We start from the raw sequence: 23,006 nt of genomic DNA on the forward strand, positions 1-23,006 counted from the left end.
AAAGTCATAATTGCTTAATATGATATCTAGATTTATTTCTTTAAACAATTGGCACAATCACCTGCAACACTAACAATTTTAGGGAGAGAAGTCAAGGCAATTGATTAATTACTCTTTGTACATAAACACAGAAGATCACTCAAAGGCAAGAACAAAGAGGGCTGCCCAAGAGTAATAGCATCCTGGTGTCCGTTGCATCCTCGACCCTTCCAGAACTGCCTAGTATCAATGCAGTACAAGTACATAAAAACTGCAATTTCACACACAAACTCGTATCACTTGTGAAATATCATTCTGAACAAGACATCTTAACCAAATGTCAACAATGTCATCTTCCACAATGACAAAGATAAGGTCAGATTGTCTTATCTGTGCTAAAGTCCATTGCATATCAATCTAAAATTAGTTTACTTTACAATGGCTTTTCTGATTGTCATCTAAATTACAAATACTGAAGTGATGATATATATCATATAATGGAATTCAAGAAGCAAGTCAAGATTGAGAACTCTAGTAGGCAACACGTTATGCTTGTGCAATAAAAACGTCTACATTATTAAATAATAATATTAATAATAAAAAAAAATCAACCCTAACCATCTCCCATACCCATAAAAATATCTAAATATCCCTTTCAATATCATTCCTTGAAAAACATATTCACAATACAATTAAATAACATAAAATAAATAGGTACATAAGGCAAACATTGGCAAAAGAAAATAAAAACAGCAAGAAACATAATTTCCTTGTGTCCTCATTTTTACTCCCTTGAAGTAATTTAGAGTACAACATATCACTTGAAAATAATGAAAGAAAGAAAAAGAAAAGAAAAAAGAAAGGAAAAAATATACATACACATACAAACACATAAAAAAATATATATATATATATATATATATATATATATATACACACATATATATACATATATAAAAACAATAATAATACAACTCTCTACATAACCATAAATTGAGGTTTCAACCTTTAATATCTCACATATATTCAATTGTTACCTCAAGTTTCACAGACTGGAAATCTACAGTCCCACAGCAGGTGGCAATGGTCCTTGGGCCCTCCCAAACACCTCTCTGATAAGAAACCTCGGACCAGTCTGCACTGTATTAGCGTGGAACTATACCTCACTGGCTGAAAGTAGTAGGAGGGAAGCAGTTGCCAGCTGTCAGCTCTCCTCATGTGTAAAGGTGGAGGAAATCCAGATGAAGTTGATAAAGGGAGATCCTGGCCCCAGTCTGATGACTGAGTATCAGGTGAAGATGATGAGGTTTGAAGATGGGTGGTAGGAAAGTCACCCTCTCTGACATCCCTTTTGCAGGATCACCTTGTGCAGGTACCTGTCATTAGTTCCTGTCTCATTCTTTCACTAAAACGACAAATTAATGTTTACTGCACACACTTGACAGGGGAACTGGTAATATATATAAAAACAAACCATTGTGGTGGTCAATTTCTTGTCTTCACTTTTAAAAATAATTGTAGAGATTTTGCAGAAAATGTGGTCAATTTTTCCATGCCCACATTGCGGAAACATAAACAATAAATCAATCAATCAATGCCCACAGATTTGTGAGTGATGCCATGTTTTGTAGCAAATGTTTTTCCCCATGTTAACCTCCTTCACCTGATGATGAACTTCACCAATTTTGTTGTGGTTTATACCAAACAATGTTATATATCATTAAACTGTCTGGTGGTTTCATACATGCCGAAAAAGCCTTTTCCCTCTTCTATGGGGGATGGCAGAGTCGAAGCATCACAGGGTTGCATAGGGGAAACAGATTTTGTTGCATCAATATACGTATTTAGACTATTTCACATTGCTTTGTAAAGCTAAAGTGGTGGTCAAGCATTTCAGAACACATTGAGATGATTTTGGACAGCTTATTTCACTGATTTGATGCACTTGCAAAAGTTGTGGCTGGATGTTAAGAGGTCAAACTGTCATTTCAAAGATGCTCCCAAGAATTGGGGATTTTTCACACCATGGATTTGTTTTCTAGTTTTTCACTCCTTTCATCTTCTCTAGGTAAACTTTATGATTATAAAGTGTTGCCAAGAGTCCCCCCTCATTTTTGTACGCTTTTCTAGAACTATAGTCAATGGGGTTTCCATCTAGTGTTGTCATGTTACCATTTAAAGCATTCAGGATGGCATTACCAGCACACAAATCCCACTTCTTGATTAAAGTCACATGGACATAAGCATCTGCATCTCCTTTGATGACTTCAAGAGTCTTGTACCCTAAAATGAAAAAAGAAAAAGATATGTTAAAAGAAAATGAGGAAATAACAATCAAGAACTTTAATGCTTACCTAATCTCTAACAAGTAAAGGGTATCTACAAGTGGCAGTCCTGCAAAACAGACATCATAGAGATTTATCTCCCTTCTGCACATCTTTAAAACTTGTCACCACCTTCATCTTGTACTCTATTAACTTCAATTATAATTCTTCCACCTTTTCACATGATGGAAGGTGACAACCAGCAACAGCTCTCTTCCTACTATCATTAAAAGCTGGTGGCATACGGCTCCACACTAAAACAAGAATCCATGGGTTTCTACCCAGAAAGATTTATGCGTAGGCCCAAGGACCAATGCCAGTCACTGGAATTTGAGGCAACAATTGTTATATGTACAGATGACTCTTGAGTAATGCAACATATTTTCTTTTTCTATCTGTCTATCTCTAAACCAAGAGCTTTTCCCCCCTTATGAGGGAGGTAGCCAAATCAAAAGGCAAGTACCCACTCCCAACCATCACCCTTTATTCCCTCTCATCTTAGCTCCTCATAGATAACAGGTCATCCCTGCATCTCGCAAAAAACAGCACAACCATAGAAAGGCTGCCTCATTTAATAGGCAATCCCCCATCTCCATCCCCTCATGCAGAAAAAGAGAAGATTGGGAGAAATCCCTTCAGGCTGCATCAAAATATTCATTCATAACAACTCACTATCCTTCCATCCCCCACCCCTTCCCTTCCTTGCATCACAGATTCCTCTACACATTGCCATTCTCCACTCACCCCTATCTCCCGCTGTCTCCCTTCCTTCCTCAATACACATCCTCATCTCACTCAATGCTCTTTTCACCTCATCCATCCATATAATCCTCGGCTGTCTCCTTGAGTTCATCCCCCCCACCTCTACCTTTCACACCTCATTTAATAATCTGTCTTCACTCATTCTTTCAATGTGTCCACACCATCCCAATACTTTTTCATCAGCCCTATCTGCCATCTCCTTTTCCACCTCTGCTCTCCTTCTCACCTCCTTGTTTCTCACTCTATCCAACCTTGTAACCCCTACATATCCAACCTTGTAACCCTTACCATCATCTCAAACATATTCAAACTTTTCCCCTCTGCTTTCTTAAATTCCATGTCTCTGCCCATTCAGTGCTGTCGGCATAATCACCCTTTCATACAGTCTGTTCTTTGCATCTATTCCCAAATGCCTATTTCTCATGACACTTTTTAATACCCCAAAGCATTCACTTGTTTTTCTCAGTATGCAATCTACCTTCACCATCACTCCTCCCTTTCCTGCCACATGCGACCCCAAATATCTAAAACTATCCACTTCCTCCAGCCTCTCTCCCTTAATACTTCCAACTTGCTGCCATCCTCTTCCCTTGTACATCTCATCACCTTACTTTTACCCACATTTACATTCAACTTTCTCCATTAATCCCTCCTCTGACCCTGTGACAAGAGCAGTATCATCAGCAAACAACAATTGGCTCACCTTCCACTTTTCTCCATTTTCTTTAACCATTTCCAGTCTCCTGCCCATTACCCTTGCCTTTACCTCCTGCACCATACCATCTATATACACTGAACAGCCATGGTAATATGACATGTCCCTATTGCAGTCCCACCTTTACCTCAAACCACTTGATCTCTCCATTTCCAATTCTAACACCGCCAATGCTCAGTTCGAACCCTGCCATTGGGGATGTTGAACCAAGGGCATGATTCATTAAATTCCATGCTACAAAGTCTTCTGCAAGGGGCAATGTCATAGTCTCTTCATTAGGGGGAGTTTGTGATGTTAAACCATATCATTTCAATAATGGTTAACTACAAGTGGTGGTCTTGCAACATTGGCACCTGAGAGAATCATCACCCTATTGCTCAATTTCAATTTCAAAGTCTCCCAACATCCTCGCCTTGTATTCAAAGTCTCCCAACATCCTCGCCTCCATCTGGAGGTGCAACCCAGAGGGGCTGACAATTGGTCTCTGGACTGTATTTCCTTCATCTTTTCACATAAGGGAGAGCTGAAAATCGATGACTGTTCCCAACTACTACTGTAAGCTAGTGACAGAGAAACAACTCCAACAGTATTCACAAAATAAATACAACATCATGGATTGCCCGAGTCTAGTGGTTCTTTAACCTTTTTCAGTGCCCTTAGTATCCCTTGATATCTCAGAAAAATTTCTCATACTCCCATCCAACACAAATACAATGCATACATACATACATATACCAAAGGCTTTTTCCCCCTTACATGGGGGGGGTAGCAAAAAAGAAAAAGGCATAGAAACCACTCCCACCCATTCCATTTCCTATATATTCCACTCCCCTCCAACCTCCTCCCTCCCTCATATCTTGGCACCTCCTGGATGATGGGTCATCCCTGCATCTTGTCCACTGCCCTGGGTCAGAAGCAGTGTCGCAAGACACAGCACATCCACAGCAAGGCCGCTTCATAAATACAATGCAAATGTAGGAAAAGGATTAATGATACAAACCTTGCTTTGCTTTCTCATTGTAAATATGCAGTACCATGCACTGGCTATCATGTCTCGTACCCCCAGGTTTCTTAGCCCTTGGGGGTATGGGTACCCCAAGTTAAGAACCGCTGCCTCAGTTTATAATTCATCTAACTTCCCTAGGTATCAATCCTATAGAGAAATCACTTCTAAGACAAGTAAGAATTGCACTGACATGCCTACATTCAAGTCACCACCCGGCACTGAAACAATACCAATTTGGAATTTGCCTGGAAACAGACAATATCCTGAATGGAACCGCTAAACAAAACAAAGAACATCCCAAAGTTATTCTGTAGCACTCCATAAAATTTCTTCAATGAATGACTTAAGGGCTAAAGTATTGGCTGTGGTTAATTTCCTGAAGGGAAATGCTCATGAGGTCCTGTCTCTTCTATCAATATACCAAGGGCTTTTTGCCCCTTACCAAGGAGGTAGCCAAGTCAAAAGGTTCCCGTCTCTTACTCTCGCACTACCATAACTTGCTTCAAATTCATGTAAGATGGGGGCAGGAATGGGAATGGGGCCACCATAATGACTGGAAGGGTGGTGAGGTAAATGCCAAAAACCATTGGAGTTTTATTACTGACGTTTCATCCTGGAAGGACTTCTTCAGTAATAAAAGGTTAGTAATAAGACTCCTTTACTTTCTTTTTTAGGAATGTCCCCTATTGGGGCTACAGGTAGCAGGACTCCTAATCCCATCCCCTGTCCCTTTTTTGTCGCCTTTTATGACTCAAGTGGAAATACTTGGTAGCAGTATTCTTTTGCCCCATCACAGGGGTGAAAGGGGCTTTACAAAAGAGAGGAATGTCTGTAGAGGAAGGACGGGAGAGGGCAGAAGATATGGGTGAATGGAGAAGAGTTGTGTATAGATGAGGCTGTGATGCATGAGGGGGAGTGGGTGGGGGATGGGGGGTGAGGAAGTATGTATGAGAAAAAATTTGATGCAGCCCGAAGGGATTTCTCCCCGTCTTCTCCTTTCCTGCATGAGGGGACGGAGAGGGGGGGTCGCCGAATTTATGAGGCGGCCTTGCTGTGGATGTGCTGTGTCTTGCGACACTACTTCTGACCCATCATCCAGGAGGTGTCAAGATAGGAGGGAGGGAGGAGGGTGGAGGGGAGCGGAATATATGGGAAATGAAATGAGTAGGAGTGATTTCTATGCCTTTTTCTTTTTTGCTACCCCCCCCCGTATAAAGGGGAAAAAGCCTTTGGTATATGTATGTAATAAAACTCCAATGGTTTTTGGTGTTTACCTCACCACGCCACCATAATTCCATGCACGTCATCGAAGATGACTAAATGGGATGGCGTACGGGGACTAGATCCCTCACTCTGCTGTTCTGACTACTCACAACTCCATCCAGAATTCTAGATTCCGACTCACCTGCCCCACCAGCTTTGATGATATTAGTTTTCCCTCCAAATGCAGCCTTGGCAACCTCCTCTACACTTCCAGAATGTGAAAGCGAGACAATGATGTCAGCAACATCATTAGCTGGGCCTTCCTGTAATATAGAGTAAATATATATATCAATAGAAATTTCTAATATCATGATACTACTTACACTGAAGAACTTTTCTCCATTATAAAGAGGGTGGCCAAGTTGAAAAAAGAAAGAAAAGAGAAAAAAGAGAGAGAGAGAGAGAGAGAGAGAGAAAAAAAAAATAAATAAGATGAGGCTGAGAATCACATACCCTTTTGGAGACAACACTGAGTGAAGGTGACACTCCTTTGCCCACCAGTCCCCACACCGTTAGTTTCTCAAAGGGCTTGTGGATCACTCCTATTGTTGGGTAGCCACGTACTGCCACACACACCATTGTTGTTACATATTGGAGTAAGTTTTCTGAAATGCAAAATCATGAACCACTGTATATTCATCTATCCATCATACAATGAAACAAACAAGATCTTTCATAATGTATTATCCAGTGCTATAGGTTCTATGACAATGAATCGCTGCCCCCTGGTAAAGGACCCCACGTTATTATAGTTTTTATTTATTCATTTATTATTATTATCATTTTTTTTAGGGTTGATGAAAGAGTATTAGGATGGTTTGGACACATGGAAAGAATGAGTGAAGAAAGACTAGTAAAAGAGGTATGGAAGGCAGATGTGGAGGAAATGAACATGAGGGGACGTCCTAGGATGAGGTGGATGGATGGGGTGAAGGGGGGCTTTGGTGAAGAGGGGAATGTCTGTTGAGGAAGGACGGGAGAGGACAGAAGACAGGGGTGAATGGAGAATGGTTGTATATGGATGATGTTGTGATGCATGAGGTGGAATGGGTGGGGGGATGGGGGGTGAGGTAGTATGTGTGAGCAAAATTTGACACAGCCCAAAGGGATTTCTCCCCATCTTCTCCTTTTATGCATGGGAGGACGGAGAGGGGGGGTCACCGATTTAATGAAGCGGCCTTGCTGTGGATGTGCTGTGTCTTGCGACACTGCTTCTGACCCAGGGCAGTGGACAAGGTGCAGGGATGACCCATCATCCAGGAGGTGCTAAGATAAGAGGGAGGGTGGAGGGGTGTGGAGTGTATTCAGGGATGGAATGGGTGGGAATGATTTTATGCCTTTTCCTTTTTGATTGATTTATGAAATTTTTGGCTCGAAGGCCAAGCGCCGGAGCCGGTAGGCCATTCAGCGCCTTTTCCTTTTTTGGCTACCTCCCTTGTAAGGGGGAAAAAGCCTTGGTATATGTATATATGTATGTACGATTTTTTTTCATCCGACCTAGATATGGACCAAAAGGTCTCCAGTCGGCATGCCCCGCCTTTGTAATCCTTTGTAAACTGCTCATGGTAGCCTTCCTCCCCCACTTTGCTTCATCAATGCAAACACCCCATTAGCAAAACCAGCTTATCACAAGACTGTTTCACCTGGTAGGGAATGACAGTATTCATAATGAATACTAGCCACCCACAGTACAAGAATAATGATTGTTGTGGATTCACATAAATTCCTCATAGACTTGATATAATTATTACATTTAGATTTACCATTCTTGTGTGGAATATAATTGAGAGATAAACTGAAGCTAAAATCTGTGTAACTATGGACTGCTTGCACACAAAGAGAATGCCTCTGTAATATTCTCATCACATGCAATAGAAAGAGTTTAATGTTTCTCTCCATTTATTTTGATCCTTTCAAGACTAGAGCACACTGATGTATGGCTTCCCTTAAACGTGGCAACATTGCCCAGGCTCAAAAGCACTTGGCTGTAGAAACAAAAGGATTCATTTCTCTTCTATATGACTGGAAGATCCAATCTCCTGGTTCTGGACAATAGATGTAGTTACATGGTTAAAAGAAGTAAAGCAAAAGGTAAAGGAGGCAGAGGAGAGCAGATGTGAAGTGGGGTAAGAGTATGACAGAAAATTTTGAAAGTAATAAAAAGATGTTTTGGAAAGAAATTGAAAGGAAGAGGAGGCAAATCAAGTAGAGAAGAAAAGGTAAAAGGTACAGATGGAGAGATGATACTGGGAGATACAGTAGTAAGGGGAAAATGGTCAGATTATTTTAGGGAGTTGCTAAATGTGAAGGAGGATAGGGAGGGAAAGGTAGCTGCAGTGGGAAGTACTAAGAAAATGACCGTGATGAGTGAGGAAAATGGAGGAGAAATAAGGAAGGATGAAGTGAAGGCAGTTGTTAAGATGATGAAAGCAGGTAAGGCACCTGGTCTGGATGGATGCCATGCAGAATGTCTAAAAAAAGGACGTACAGTGATGGTGGACTGGCTGGTGAGGTTATTTAATGTTTGCTGGAGAGAGGGTAGAGTCCCGGAGGACTGGAGGAGTGCCTTTACGAGGGAAAAGGGGACAAGTGTGAATGTAGTAGTTTCAGAGGGATTAGCTTGTTAAGTGTAGTTGGGAAGGCTTATGGGAGGATCTTGATTGAGAGGATTAGGAGAGGAACAGAGGGAGTAATTGGTGAGGAACAGTGTGGATTTAGGACAGGAAGAGGTTGTGTAGATCAGATCTTTGTGGTAAGACAGATATGTGAGAAAGCTATAGGAAAGGGGAAGGATTTTTTTGGGCTTTTATAAATCTGGAAAAAGCTTATGATAGGGTAGACAGTAAGGCACTGTGGGAGGTTATGCAGATATATGGGATAGGAGGAAAGCTTCTGGGAACTGTCAAGAGTTTTTATGAGAGTAGTAGAGCATGTGTCAGGATTAGAAATGGAGAGAGTGAGTGGTTCAAGGTAAAGGTGGGACTTCGTCAAGGATGCGTTATTTTGCCCTGGCTGTTCAACTTATACATGGATGGGGTAGTGCGAGAGGTAAATGCAAGGGTAGTGGGTCAGGGATTGGAGATGGTTAAAGAAAATGGAGAAAAGTGGGAGGTGAGCCAGCTGTTGTTTGCTGACAACACTGCGCTTGTGGCAGGATCAGAGGAGGGATTGAGGAAGTTGGTGACAGAGTTTGGGAGAGTATGTGATAGAAGAAAGCTAAAGATAAATGTGGGTAAAAGTAAGGTGATGAGATGTACAAGGGGTGAAAGTGGCAGTAGACTGGAAGTGAGCATTAAGGGAGAGCGACTGGAGGATGTGGATAGTTTTAGATACTTGGGTGCAAATGTGGCAGGAAAAGGTGGAGTGAAGGTGGAGGTAGAATGTAGATTGAGAGAAGCGAGTAAATGCCTTGGTGGATTAAAAAGTGTAATGAGGAATAGCCATTTAGGAATGGATGCTATGAGGAGACTGTATGAAGGAGTGATTGTGCCAACAGCACTGTATGGGGCAGAAACATGGAACATAAGAGAGGAAGAGAGAAGGAGTTTGAATGTGTTTGAGATGAGGTGTCTGAGAAGTATGATGGGGGTTACTAGGCTAGATAGAGTGAGAAATGAGGAGGTGAGGAGGAGAACAGGGGCAGAAAGGGAGTTGGGAGATAGGGTTGATGAAAGAGTATTAGTATGGTTTGGACACATGGAAAGAATGAGTGAAGAAAGACTAGTAAAAGAGGTATGGAAGGCAGATGTGGAGGAAATGAACATGAGGGGACCTCCTAGGATGAGGTGGATGGATGGGGTGAAGGGGGCTTTGGGGAAGAGGGGAATGTCTGGTGAGGAGAGGACAGAAGACAGGGGTGAATGGAGAATGGTTGTATATGGAGGATGTTGTGATGCATGAGGTGGAATGGGTGGGGGGATGGGGGGTGAGGTAGTATGTGTGAGCAAAATTTGACGCAGCCCAAAGGGATTTCTCCCCGTCTCTCCTTCTATGCAATGGGGGGACGGAGAGGGGGGGTTGCCAATTTAATGAAGCGGCCTTGCTGTGGATGTGCTGTGTCTTGTGACACTACTTCTGACCCAGGAGGTGCTAAGTTAAGAGGGAGGGTGGAGGGGTGTGGAGTGTATTCAGGGATGGAATGGGTGGGAATGATTTTATGCCTTTTCCTTTTTGGCTACCTCCCTTGTATGGGGGAAAAAGCCTTGGCATATGTATGTATGTACATGGTAAGGACTTCAGGCAGATAAGGGGATGTGGGTTGAGAACTAGGGGTCTGTGAGTACTGGGTTAGTTATCCCCGCCTCAGAAATAAATGACAGAAAAACAACAACAACTTACCAGTATACTCCTTTGTGGCATCCAGAGGATCAATCCACACTTGAATATCAGATAACTGTACCCTTTCATCTTGCTTAACAACTTCTTCAACTGATTTGTCCCTCATGCCACTTGCTGAAATTATGTTCGTAGAATCCACTTCACCTGTATCATGTTCTTCCGATATAATCTGCAGACAGAGAGATTCATTACAAATGGAGTTGCTCTTAAAATTTCTAATTTCTTTGTCATATTCCTATTTTTTTTATTAATAATAATACATACATACATATACCAAGGGCTTTTTCCCCCTTACAAGGTAGGTAGCTAAAGTCAAAGGCATAAATCCACTCCCTTCCATTTCATCTCCACATACTCCATTCCCATTCACCACTCCTCCCTCCCTCTTTTCTTGGCTCTTCCTGAATGATGGGTCATCCCTGTATCTCACCCGATGCCTTGGGTCAAAAGCAATGTAGCAAGGCACATCACATCCACAGCAAGACAACTTCATTTAATCGGTGACACTCCTCTGTCCCCTCATGCAGAAAAAGAGACGATAGGGAGAAATCCCTTTGGGCTGTTTCAAAATATCATTCACACATACTCCCTCAACCCCCATCTCCCACCCACTCCCATCCATTCATCACTGCATCACCCATAGATAACTATTCTCCACTCACCTATATTTTGTCTTTTCCCTTCCATCCTCGTACACTTTCCCAAACTGAGTCACTAATTTCCTTAATCCCTCCTCTGATTCTGCTACAAGCACAGTGTCATCAGCAAACAACGACTGGCTTATCTCCCATTTTTTTCCATTCTCTTTAACTATCTTTAATCCCCAGCCCATTACCATTGCATTTACCTCTCATACCACCCCATCCATACATAAATTGAACAGCCATGACGACATAACACATCCCTGGTAAAGTCCCACCTTTACTTCAAACCACTCACTCTCTCAATTTCTAATTCTAACACAGGCTCTACTACCCTTGTAAAAACTCTTGACTGCCCTACAGCTTTCCTCCTATCCTATATATCTGCAATACTAATAAATAATAGTAATGATAATAAAGATTATCTATATACCAAGAGCTTTTTCCCTCTAATAATAATAATAACAATACCAGTAACATACATATACCAATGGCTTTTTCCCCCTTACAAGGGAGGTAGCCAAAGTCAAAGGCATAATCCACTCCCACCCATTTCATCCCCACATACTCCACTCCCATTCACCACCCCTCCCTCCCATTTCTTTTTTTTGGGCTCCTCCTGGATGATGGGTCATCCCTGCATCTTACCCACTGCCCTGGGTAAGAAGCAATATACTGTAGCAAGACACAGCACATCCACAGCAAGGCCACTTCATTTAATCGGTGACTGCCCCTCTCCATCCCCTCATGCAGAAAAAGAGACAGGGAGAAATTCCTTCAGGCTGCATCAAAATATCATTCACACACACTCTCTCACCTCCCACCCCCCACCCACTCCCTTCCATGCATCACATACATACATATACCAAAAGTTTTTCCCCCTTACAAGGGAGGTAGCCAAAAAACAAAGGCATAAGATCCACTCCCACCCACTCCATCCCTACATACTCCACTCCCATCCACCTCCCTCCCTCCCTCTTATCCTGGCTCCTCATGGATGATGGGTCATCCCTGCATCCCACCCATTGCCCTGAGTCAGAAGCATTGTTGCAAGACACAGCACATCAGCAAAGCTGCTTCATTATATCGGCAAACCCCTCTCCGTCCCCTCATGCAGAAATGGAGAAGATGGGAAGAAATCCCTTTGGGTTGCGTCAATTTATTTTTCACACATGCTCCCTCACCCCATCCCCCACCCACTCCCCCTCATGCATCACAGCATCATCCATATACAATTTTCCACTCAACCCTATCTTCTGCCTTCTCCTGTCCTCCCTCAGCAGACACTCCCCTTCCCAATGTCCCTTTTACCCCATCCATCCATCCATCCATCTCATCCTTGGTTGTCCCCTCATGCTCACTCCTTCTACCTCTGCCTTTAACACCTCTTTTACTAATCTTTCTTCACTCATTCTTTCCATGTGTCCAAACTATCCCAATACTCTTTCATCAACCCTATCTCCCAACTCCCTTTCATCCCCTGTTCTCCTCATCTCAATTCTCACTCTATCCAGCCTAGTAATCCCTACCATACTTCTCAGGTATTTCATCTCAAACACATTTCAGCTCTTCCTCTCTTATGTTCCAAGTTTCTACCCCATACAGTGCTGTCAGCACAATCTTTCTTTCATCCAATCTCCTCTTAGCATCTATTCCCAAATGTCTATTTCTCATTACACTTTTTAATCTCCCAAGGCATTTACATGTACATACATATATATAATTCCATTCCATCTATATACCAATGGTCTCTTTCCCCTTATAAGGTAGGTAACAAGTCAAGACTTGCACCCACCCACCCCCACCCATTCCACTCCCATCCATTGTCCATTTGTTTCCCACTCCTCTTAGATCCTCATGGAGCTGGAATTCCATTCTACCACATGTACTAATAATTAGAAGAGGGCAGTAGAAAGGGAGCTGGTAGATATGGCTGATGAAAGATTATTGAGATGGTTGAGCACATGGAAAGAATAAACAAGAGAAAAAAAAAATGGAGAGCAGAGTTAGATGGAGTTAATATGCGGGACCTACCAAAAAAGAAATAAATGGCTGGATGGGGTGAAAGGAGCTTTGAACAAGAGCAAAAGTCTGTTGAGCAGGGAAGGGAGGTTAGGTGTGAGTGAAGAATGGTTGTGTATGGATAATAATTTGATCCAGCTCAAAAGGATTTCTGCTCATCTTCTCTATTTCATGCATGAAGGGATGAAGAGGGAGGATTGTTGTGCAAATGAAGTGGCTGGCCCTGCTGTGGATGTGCTGTGTCTTGCTGCATTGCTTCTGATCTGGTCAGTGGGCAAGAGACAGGAATGGTCCTTCATTCATGAGGAACGAAGATGAAAGGGAAACGAATGGGTAGTGGACGGGAGTGGAATGAGTGGAGGTAGGCATACCTTTCCCGGCTACCTCACTTATAAGGACGGAAGATGCCCTTTGTATATAGATAGAAGAGATAGATACTAATATTACAAAATAACCCTTGACTCTGAAGAGAAAAGGATCACACACAACACTATGTAGAAGTCCAAGAAACACCTTTCAGAGTAATTATGGTTTCCTGAATTTGAAACATAGCATATCACCAATCAGTATTTCAAAATAAAAGGCAGTATAATAATCTCATAACAGCTACTCTAAAGACCAAAACTCTTGACATAAATGATAATGGCTATCATACCTTAAAACCAAATACTGGGCTTCCTTCATGACACTAATCATTATCTGTATGAAAGTGGCAGTTGCCGACAAGTCTACTGAAATAAACACCACATGACAACGGACCCTTTATCAGTATTTGAAAAAGTTGTAACAAGCGAAATGTCATACTAATAAAGGCTCCGATCTCACTTGGTGTTTATTTTGATACACCAATCATTATCACTCACCTCTGCTTCTGGCAAGGATTTCTTGAGGGAATAGAACATGGCGAAATGAGACTTCATGTCTCCATCTGTAAGAGGATCATTGACACCTTCTTTGGTTTTACCTTTACTCTTGATGTTCAAATCGGCTTCTTCTCGTGCGGCTTTGACCTGAAATATCATGTGGTCTTTAGACTTCAGCTAACTCTTAGTCTGTTATAAGTACCTTAGTTTTGTAAACTAATACTGTATGAAATGTATATATCCAATTTATATCAACCACCCTCATCTAATAAATGTGTATGCATCAACTATTAAATCTACCCATTATGGATAGACAAAGTAAATAAACAAATGGGTTACACCATACGTGATTGTGGTGTATCTTTGTTAACCTACACACCACTTCCTATAATGTGTAAAACCTAAGGCACAAGAAACATACTAACAAAATTCATTCCCCTCTCATCCCTTCCACTCCTTCCTACTACAGTCATGAGAAACTGTACCAAATTCCCAAGGATACTCAAAGATTTATGCTACTTTCTTGGGCCTCAAATGATGTGCTGCCATCTGACATTGTTCTTAATGAGTGGCAATAATAACCAAATTAATACTTTTTTACACGAATACATTACTGGTAGTGATATCTTGCCTTATTTTTTGTGTCCTGAGAAATGGATTCATCTTACAAAAATTTGACAAATTTCTTCTATGGACATTTTGATACAAAGCAATGGTAAAAAAGATACAAATTCTATGTCAATTATTTTTCTCAGACACACACTGTGTGTGTGTATATCTAAACTATTATTAAAGAGAGTGTTGGTGTTATATGCATCATGTCCTACACTGTTGCTGTCCGTTCGTTGAAGTGTGTGTGTATAAATATATATATATATATATATATATATATATATATATTTATATATATATACAATATATATATATATATACATCTATATATACCAAAGTTTTTTTCCCCTTACAAGGGAGGTAGCCAAAAAAATAAAAGGTCATAGAAACCACTCCCACCCATTCCATCCCCTATGTACTCCACTCCCCTCTACCCTCTCTGGATGACTTTACCAGAGCTAAAAAGGCTGGAAGAACACTTTGGGAGTTAGTTATTTCGAGTTTACTCCTGATTAATTGTAAAAGCAACAAGCCTTTGTGGCATCCATTTACAAAAATTATTTCTACAAGTTAACAACACACTTTCCAGCAGAGATAAAGATGGCTTGGAATAGGTTTAGAAAAGGGAAACAAGATTTGTGCATAAAATTCCATCCCTATCCTATTCTGAGATTTGAACAACTGGAACAACCCACTCTAGAATTTCAAAGACAAATAGCAGACATCATTCAGGCATACAAAACTATTAGAGGATTAGACCAAGTTCAGGCTATTAGACCATGTGTACAACATGTCAACACAATGCTCAAACCGTCCATAAGCAAAGTCACCTGGTGACACTAGAGCAAGATTCAGATTCAGCACCAGCCAGGAACTAGAAGATCCTTCTTCCCAGCAAGAGTAACCAAGATATAGAATAGGCTGGGAAAGGGCCTGGTGGAAGACTCAAATATCAAAATGTTTAACACTAGACTGGCCAAAGACTTTTTAATACTGTATTGAATGGAAAAAAACAAAACAAGGAAGATCGTGCACCACAAACTTAATATGCTTCTACTCAAGACTAATAGACATAATGCAAGAAAGAAATGGATGGGCCGATTGTGCATTCCTAGACTTGCAAAAAGCCTTTGACAAAGTACCACACAGAAAATTACTAAAAAAAAAACTGGAACACATAGGAGGAATACAAGGGAACCTACTAAAATGGATGGAGGACTTCCTGACGGGTAGAAAGATGAGAGTAGTGCTCAGAGAAAAACATTCAGTTTGGATAGAGGTGATCAGTGGAGTACCGCGAGGATCTGTATTGGCACCAATAATGTTTGCTATTTATGTGAATGACATGGACAAGAATGTGAATTGTTAAACGAGCTTCTTTGCAGACGACGCCAAACTGTTAAGGAAAGTAGAAACTGATAAGGACTGTGAAGCACTGCAGAAAGACCTGAATAAGATATGGAATTGGAGTCAGAAATGGGAAGTGGACTTTAATACTAAAGAGTGTAGCATAATGGAGTTTGGAAAAAGCAAAAACAGAATATCAGGAAAATATACAATTGGAAGCAAGGAAGTAAAGAAGGTAAGATCCGAAAATGATTTGGGGGTAATTATCACAAACGACTTGTCCTATGATAGACAGATTAACAAAATTGTCGCGGAGACTTACAACTTGCTAAGATCAATAAAAGTGGCATTTGCATACTTGGACGAAGACATGATAAAAAAAATATTGGTTACATTGATAAGGCCTAGACTAGAGTATGCGGTGACATTGTGGTCACCCAGTACCAAAAAGAATAATGAGAAGAAAATAGAAAGAATCTAGAGAGCAGCAACAAAAATGGCACCTGCACTTGCAAACCTATCATATGAGGAGAGATTGGCTAAATTGGAGTTACCGACACTGGAGCAAAGAAGAGAGAGAGGTGACCTACTGACCATCTACAGAATCATGAATGGCACAGAGATACTTGATAGAGAGGACTTACTAAACTGGGACAAGAGAAACACAAGAGGACATAGAAAGAAAATCAAGAAACATAGCTATAGAAGAGAACTGAAGAAAAACAGTTTTCCATATAGAGTATTGGATATTTGGAACAAACTGGATAATGAAATAGTATGCACAAAAACCATTCATGAGTTTAAAAGCAAACTAGACACTGCGAGATACAAAGGTGGGACACCACAAGCATAGCTCCCCTTCCCGCAAAATACAACTAGGTAAATACAAACTCTGATGACCCCCTGAGACAAGGTCTAATTACTCCTCTAGGGTATCTAATGATCACTACTAATGGTGAGTTACATATGTTTTTAATCCTGTTCTTAACATAAAGCTGTTGACCTATTGACGGCTGCTCTGTCAAGGAACCAAACCAGCTACGAATGGAAATATGCTAGCCAATGCTTCTGGTGGAGAATATGCAACACAATCTCCCTTTTGTTTCATAAAAGGATTCAGAGACTTTTATAAAATTGTTTGGGTATGTGGTTAGCTTAGAACAAATTAGGTTTGCTGTCTCAGGTCAGTATAGGTCATGCATTTCTTAGTTTCTGAAGTGTTACAAAGCACCATCTGCTGGAAGGAAGAAAGCCACTCTAAAATGGCTTGCTGGCCAGTTCAGCCCATCGCCAACTTGGCCCATCGGCTGCTTGAGACACCCTTTTTGTTTTGCTTGATGTAGAGGTCGAAGAAATTAAAGTATGATAAGTTTGTCTACTCTAACCTAAGCGTGGTGGGCTGACTTGGTCGAGTAGATGGGCCAAATTGGCAAAGTGTTATGCTTAGCAATTTCGAACTATGTGTTCTTTTCATTATCTGCACTTCATGTATATTGATTAATTGCCAAATAAATTTACTATTATTATTAATGTGCCAAGTTGATTCTACACCCCAAAATAGTGTAATGTTGTGGCTGATTCTCTGCATTAAAAGTAACTACAAGTGGCACATTGTTTCCAATGCGATACTTTAACCTTAGTCTACCCAAACTTTTTCTGGTTCTGTTCCAGTAACACACAAACACATTTTTCACTTTCTTTTTTTTTTGCATCTAAAAGATCTATTGGTAAATTTTCAGATATAGCATTAGAAAATTAAATATAAATTTTGTAAATTATAATACATCTATGTAATATACATTTTTCTTGGTGGAAACCAGTAACAGAAAAGGTTGATAAAAGCAATACTCTTGTGATTGGAGCCATGGGGGCTGCTTGAGACTCTATCTTGGTTTTGATAGATGTGGTGGTTGAAGAGATTAAAGTATGATAAATTTGTCTATTCTAACCTAACCTACCTTGCATTTAGTAATGTGATACCTGTAATTCTAGGTCATCAGGGTTGTCATCATTATCGTTGTCAAGGACGTTGATGGCTGGTTTTGGTATCTGATTGGACTTTGTGGGGCACAGCAGTTGTATAGCTTTAAGAAATGCATAAATCTTAGCTCCATACCACTGTTTTAAAAGTATGTACAGTGCAATGTACTGACAGTAGTATTAAGGGCTTATTCCAGGACTCAGTTCCGACTCCTATTTGTTTTTAGTGGGACTGGGCAGACAACATGGCATCTCAATCCTATGATTGCAGCTTCGGTCATTAGTGTAGGCCTATTTACTTTTAGCAACTTTTCTGTTATTGATTTTCACCAAGAAAAATGTATTACAGTGATGTATTATAATTTACAAAATTAATATTTAATTTTCTATTGCTATATCGCATAGGTGTGCACTTTTGAAAAAATAGCGATCTATTTTTTTTCTATGGAATGTTATGTTATGTTAGGTTATGAGCTATTAGCCAACACAAGTTCCATGGTAAACATCCATGCTTGCGTACTTCTGGAATTTTAACCTTCTTCATTACCAATGGCAATGTTGAATGTATGTATTCAAGTTGTGGACAGGTTATAGGGGTCAATTGGGTATAAATTCATTATATCAATGGTATTGCAAACTACACAACTTCTTTAGATAATAGTTCTTACCTGTTCTCCTCCTCTTTCTGCTGCATTTATAGCAGCGTTGAGCAGATCTTTTAGACTAACAGTTCCTTCATCGTCAACCAAAGAATTTTCATCATAGGACGACTGGGTTTTTCTGTTGTACAGGATGACCAGGAGTAGGAAACAGCTCAAGATGATTCCTACTCCAAATTTGTTAACACGAACTGCACCCCCAAGATTCATGATGTGAAATTTTTCTCTTGCTTTGCCGTCATCAAATATGTATACAGTAGTTTTGGTTGGCGATTGTGTCATTTAATATCTTGTTCAAGTTATCAGCAAAAACCTGACAACTGCACTCACTTTATGAAAGTCTACTACTGTCATTACAGCCTCCCGCCCTAAATTTTAGTCAAACGTGTCACACCTTCATTTTCAATTAGCACACACCTGTCTCAGCACCTGTACAAGGAACACTTGCACATACACACTGGTGAGGTCACAAACCTAAAGTCTTGACGGATGATGACTTCTGCTGTTTCTGCACTCGATTATCAAACTGTCATCGATTACTGATGTTGTGCTCGATCACCATAACTTTTAATTATTATTCTGCAACAATGGTGAAAAAATCTGATTATCGTAGTGACTACGAGAACTATATCGGTTAAGAAATGAAAACGTGTCCAGGGTCACACATGTTAAGCAGGTATTGTATGAAAAACGAGACAAAGACCAGTCCACAGAGACACACTCTCAGGGCTTACTGACACGTCGTTCGTGGCAAACAGGGAAACTACATACTTATGGAGTGATGACATGGACCACTGGGCGTCAATTGATATATCGGGTTCCACTGAATTTATTAAATGAAATGCCACAATAGATGATCTCACCAGAAGCTGTGTGGTAAGATGTAAGATTATACTGCCACAACTTCCATCCTCGCCATGGCCGGTGAAATCAGTTATGGCAATGACGTTAGACAGGTAGATAGATAGATAGATAGATAGATAGACTTTATTTGGCAATAATCAATGTACATGAAGTGCAAATAATGACAAGAACACATAGTTCGAAATAATAAATGTAAATTGCCGAGGATAACACAAAAAGGTTATGAATTAATCACTTATCAAATTAAAACACGTTGGTAGTCGGCGATTTTAATGCTAAAGGGGGGAGGAAAGACCATGTTAATTATGTGATGGGAAGTTTGGAGTATGTGAGATAAATTTATAAAAGCAGAGAAACACGAGACTAATGAATACCTTCCTCAAGAGCATGTAGGCTGTGCGTAGGTCGTAAATGGACTTTGGGAGGTCCAAATGAAACAACAGAGTAAATAGTTTTCATATTAGTAAATAAAAGAAGAATCCCCCCTAGACTTCCCTGGGTCTTCAAATGAGTAAAGCTGGGTAAGAAAGTCTTCATTTGATTTTACAGAACCACAACAAGCGCCCAACACCTCACGAGCAAATCTGGCTCAAAGGCCTTGTAGGTAAGTTCAGGTGTCAGCACCATGGCCGAGGCTCACGTACTGGAGCTGACCTGCAATCGTGTTTGTTGCTGCTCCTTGTGAGGTTGGGCCATGCGGGGTAGGAGGCTTATCTGGGGGTGTTTTCTAGGAATTTGTCTAGTATCTTCTTGAAATCGTCCGTACTGACTTCCTCCAGGTCCCTATCTCTCTTGGGAGACAGTTGAAGATTCTAGACCCATCACAGAAGAAGCTTTTCGCCTGGATCGTCTTCAGTCTCAGGGAGCAGCTGCTTGTGGACCTTCTTTCGCAGGTCCTGCCAAACCTGAGGTGGTGTTTCCCTTTGATACCATCTCCCTCGTTTTGTGATGGGTTTGGTGATGTGACCTCCAGGACTTTCCAGATGTAGATCTCTATATAGAGCTCTCTGCGTCTCTGCAGTAAATAGAGCTTGAGGATTTTCAGTTTCTCCCAGTAGTTCAGAGCCCCCGTGAATACCTTCTGGACCTGTTTAAGTTCTTGGATATCTTTGATTTTGTGTGGAGACCATAACTGACACACATATTCCAGCTTTGACACTACCAAATCTTTCCATGGGGGTAGCAAGTGGTCAGGCTTCCTGGTCTTAGAGGTCCGGAGAATCCATCCACTCAATTTAAGAGCAGCACTAGTGGTGTGGGTTATGTACGATTTGAAGCTACAGTCATCACTCATCCACACCCTCAGATCTCTTAGTGTTTCCTTCGATTTTATTTCCTCAGCACCCGCTGTGTATCGGTACTCTTTTACACTTTCGTTTAACCCATATCTTATCAGGTCAAATTTCTTGTTGTTGAACACCATGTTGTTTCCACCTGACCACATGTATACTGCCTCCAGATCTTTTTGTAATCATTCGGAATCCTTTCTGGTTGTAATCTCTCGAATCATCCGCGTACGAGGACACTTGAGATGTTCTACCCCCTCTGGTCTATGTCACTTATCATGACCAGGGAGAGCAGTGGGCCAAGCACAGAGCCCTGCAGTACTCCACTAATTACCATTGAGCTTTTTGACTAGGCTCCATCCGCTATTACTTTCCGCTTTCCGTCCTTAGGAATTCATGGAGCCATAGTCCCAGTTTTCAACTGATGTTCATATTTTTCACTTTGTGTACCAGCACCCGTGGTCTACCTTATCAAATGCTTTAGCGAAGTCTAGGTAGACCAGATCAACGTTTCTTCCGCTGCTCATATTATCTATGATGTTGAACACTACCCTGATAAGTCGATGATGATGTTGATGGTGATAATAATAATAATAATAATAATAATAATAATAATAATAATAATAATAATAATAATAATAATAATAATAATAATAATAATAATAATAATAATAATAATAATAATAATAATGATAATAATAATAATAATAATAATAATAATAATAATAATAATAATAATAATAATAATAATAATAATAATAATAATAATAATAATAATAATGATAATAATAGTAATAATAATAATAATAATAATAATAATAATAATAATAATGATGATGATAATAACAACAACAAAACAATAATAATGATGATATAGTAATAGTAATAGTAATAATAGAAATAAGGAATTGTGCTACTTGTGATGATAAGATGAAATGGACGGAAAATGCCAATGTTAAGGATGATTACATGTGAAAGTGCCAGACAAATGCCTGTGTTAGGTTCAAATTTACAGCAACTACACAAGGACTCTTTACCAACTCCAGCTTGTCACTTCACCTGGCTCTAACAACACCGACTGTTAACAAATGAAGTCATTTCACCTGGCTCAGACACTGGCTTGTCGTTTCCTGGATCTGATCTACTGCCTCTCTTAGAAATAGGTGCTACTGATGACATTTTCCATTAGTAAGTAATTTTATTTGGCATTGAATCAATATACATAAAGTGCAGATAAAGAAAAAAAACACATAGTTCGAAATAACAGTTACAAATGCCGAGGATAATACAAAAAAGCATGTAAGCTTATTCCCATTGTGGTCCTGTGGTGTTTCTGTTGCCAAGCTCTTACAAAATTGTAAGCTGGGTTGCGATGACATCAGGCAGTTCCTGGGAGTATTCTTGGGCGGATTTGGTCTGGTCGTGGTGATTTACCTATTTTGAGAGATCTGGGTATCGTCAGTACTTTTTCTTGGGTCACAGAAATTGTGACCTGTGAACGGACTACCAAAGGGTTTATCACTGATTCTGGAGAAAAGTCTTCCTTGTATACCCTCTGTTTATCACATTTGCCTGGTCTCCAAAGACAACTCTACCTTTCTCATCCAACAAATTAGCTATTTTTCTTTCTTTCTTTGCAACTATTGACATATTTCCCGGTCTCAGCCCTTGAGTCAGTACACAGGGAGGCGAGGCCGCTTGGACTCCAGTCTCTTAGACCAAGACTCAGGTCTAGGCGTTCGGGGCCTACTGGATGACAAAGTTCAATCTGTCCATGCATTTGGCGAGGACACCGAAGTCTTGGAAACCTTCATATACCTTGATAGTGCAAGTGCATAACAGCGGTGGGTTATGCCAGGAATTCCTTCAAAGGATTGCTATTGCCCATAGTGTTATGGACACTCTCAATCGGAGTATATGGCGTTGTCGTTATTCATGCAAAAGAACTACGATCTGAATCTTCAAGTCATTTTTGTTCTCTGTCTTGCCGTACGGCTGTGAGACACGGACATTGAATGATGACTTGAAGAGATGTTTCGATGTTTAACCTAACCTAATCATCGGAGAATCGTTGGGTATCGCTGGCACGATCAGGTAGCAAACAAAATATATTTAACAAAGTAGTTCGTAATCGTCAACCCTGTCCATATGGGCATGCGGCACGTTTCCTTGGCAGAGACGAAGAGAAGAGAAAGTGGGAAATAAAACAAAATAGAAAGGGAATCAAACAAAGAGAGACAGAGTAAGAGGTAACACAGGGCCGAGAGAAAAAGGAAGTTAAGAGTAGTGGTGAGAAAATGAGAGATGGAAGGAAGAGAGACGCAAGAAGAGAAATGAAGGGGAAA

General features: G+C 40.5%; 1 protein-coding gene across 1 annotated transcript; it reads right to left on the reverse strand.

The window, feature by feature from the left end:
* Positions 1-14: 14 nt before the first annotated feature.
* LOC143029129 (inositol monophosphatase 3) lies at positions 15-19,041 on the reverse strand. Its single transcript, XM_076191575.1, has 6 exons — positions 18,521-19,041; positions 13,914-14,060; positions 10,388-10,556; positions 6,503-6,654; positions 6,192-6,312; positions 15-2,262 (listed from the first exon to the last, which is right to left on the reverse strand). The coding sequence occupies exons 1-6, from the start codon at positions 18,791-18,793 to the stop codon at positions 2,018-2,020; spliced, it is 1,107 nt and encodes a 368-aa protein (XP_076047690.1). The 5' UTR covers positions 18,794-19,041; the 3' UTR covers positions 15-2,017.
* Between the last annotated feature and the right edge of the window lie 3,965 nt (positions 19,042-23,006).

This window comes from Oratosquilla oratoria, chromosome 10 (assembly GCF_046742065.1).
Source record: "Oratosquilla oratoria isolate Oo_2021 chromosome 10, ASM4674206v1, whole genome shotgun sequence".
Classification (NCBI taxonomy): domain Eukaryota; kingdom Metazoa; phylum Arthropoda; class Malacostraca; order Stomatopoda; family Squillidae; genus Oratosquilla; species Oratosquilla oratoria.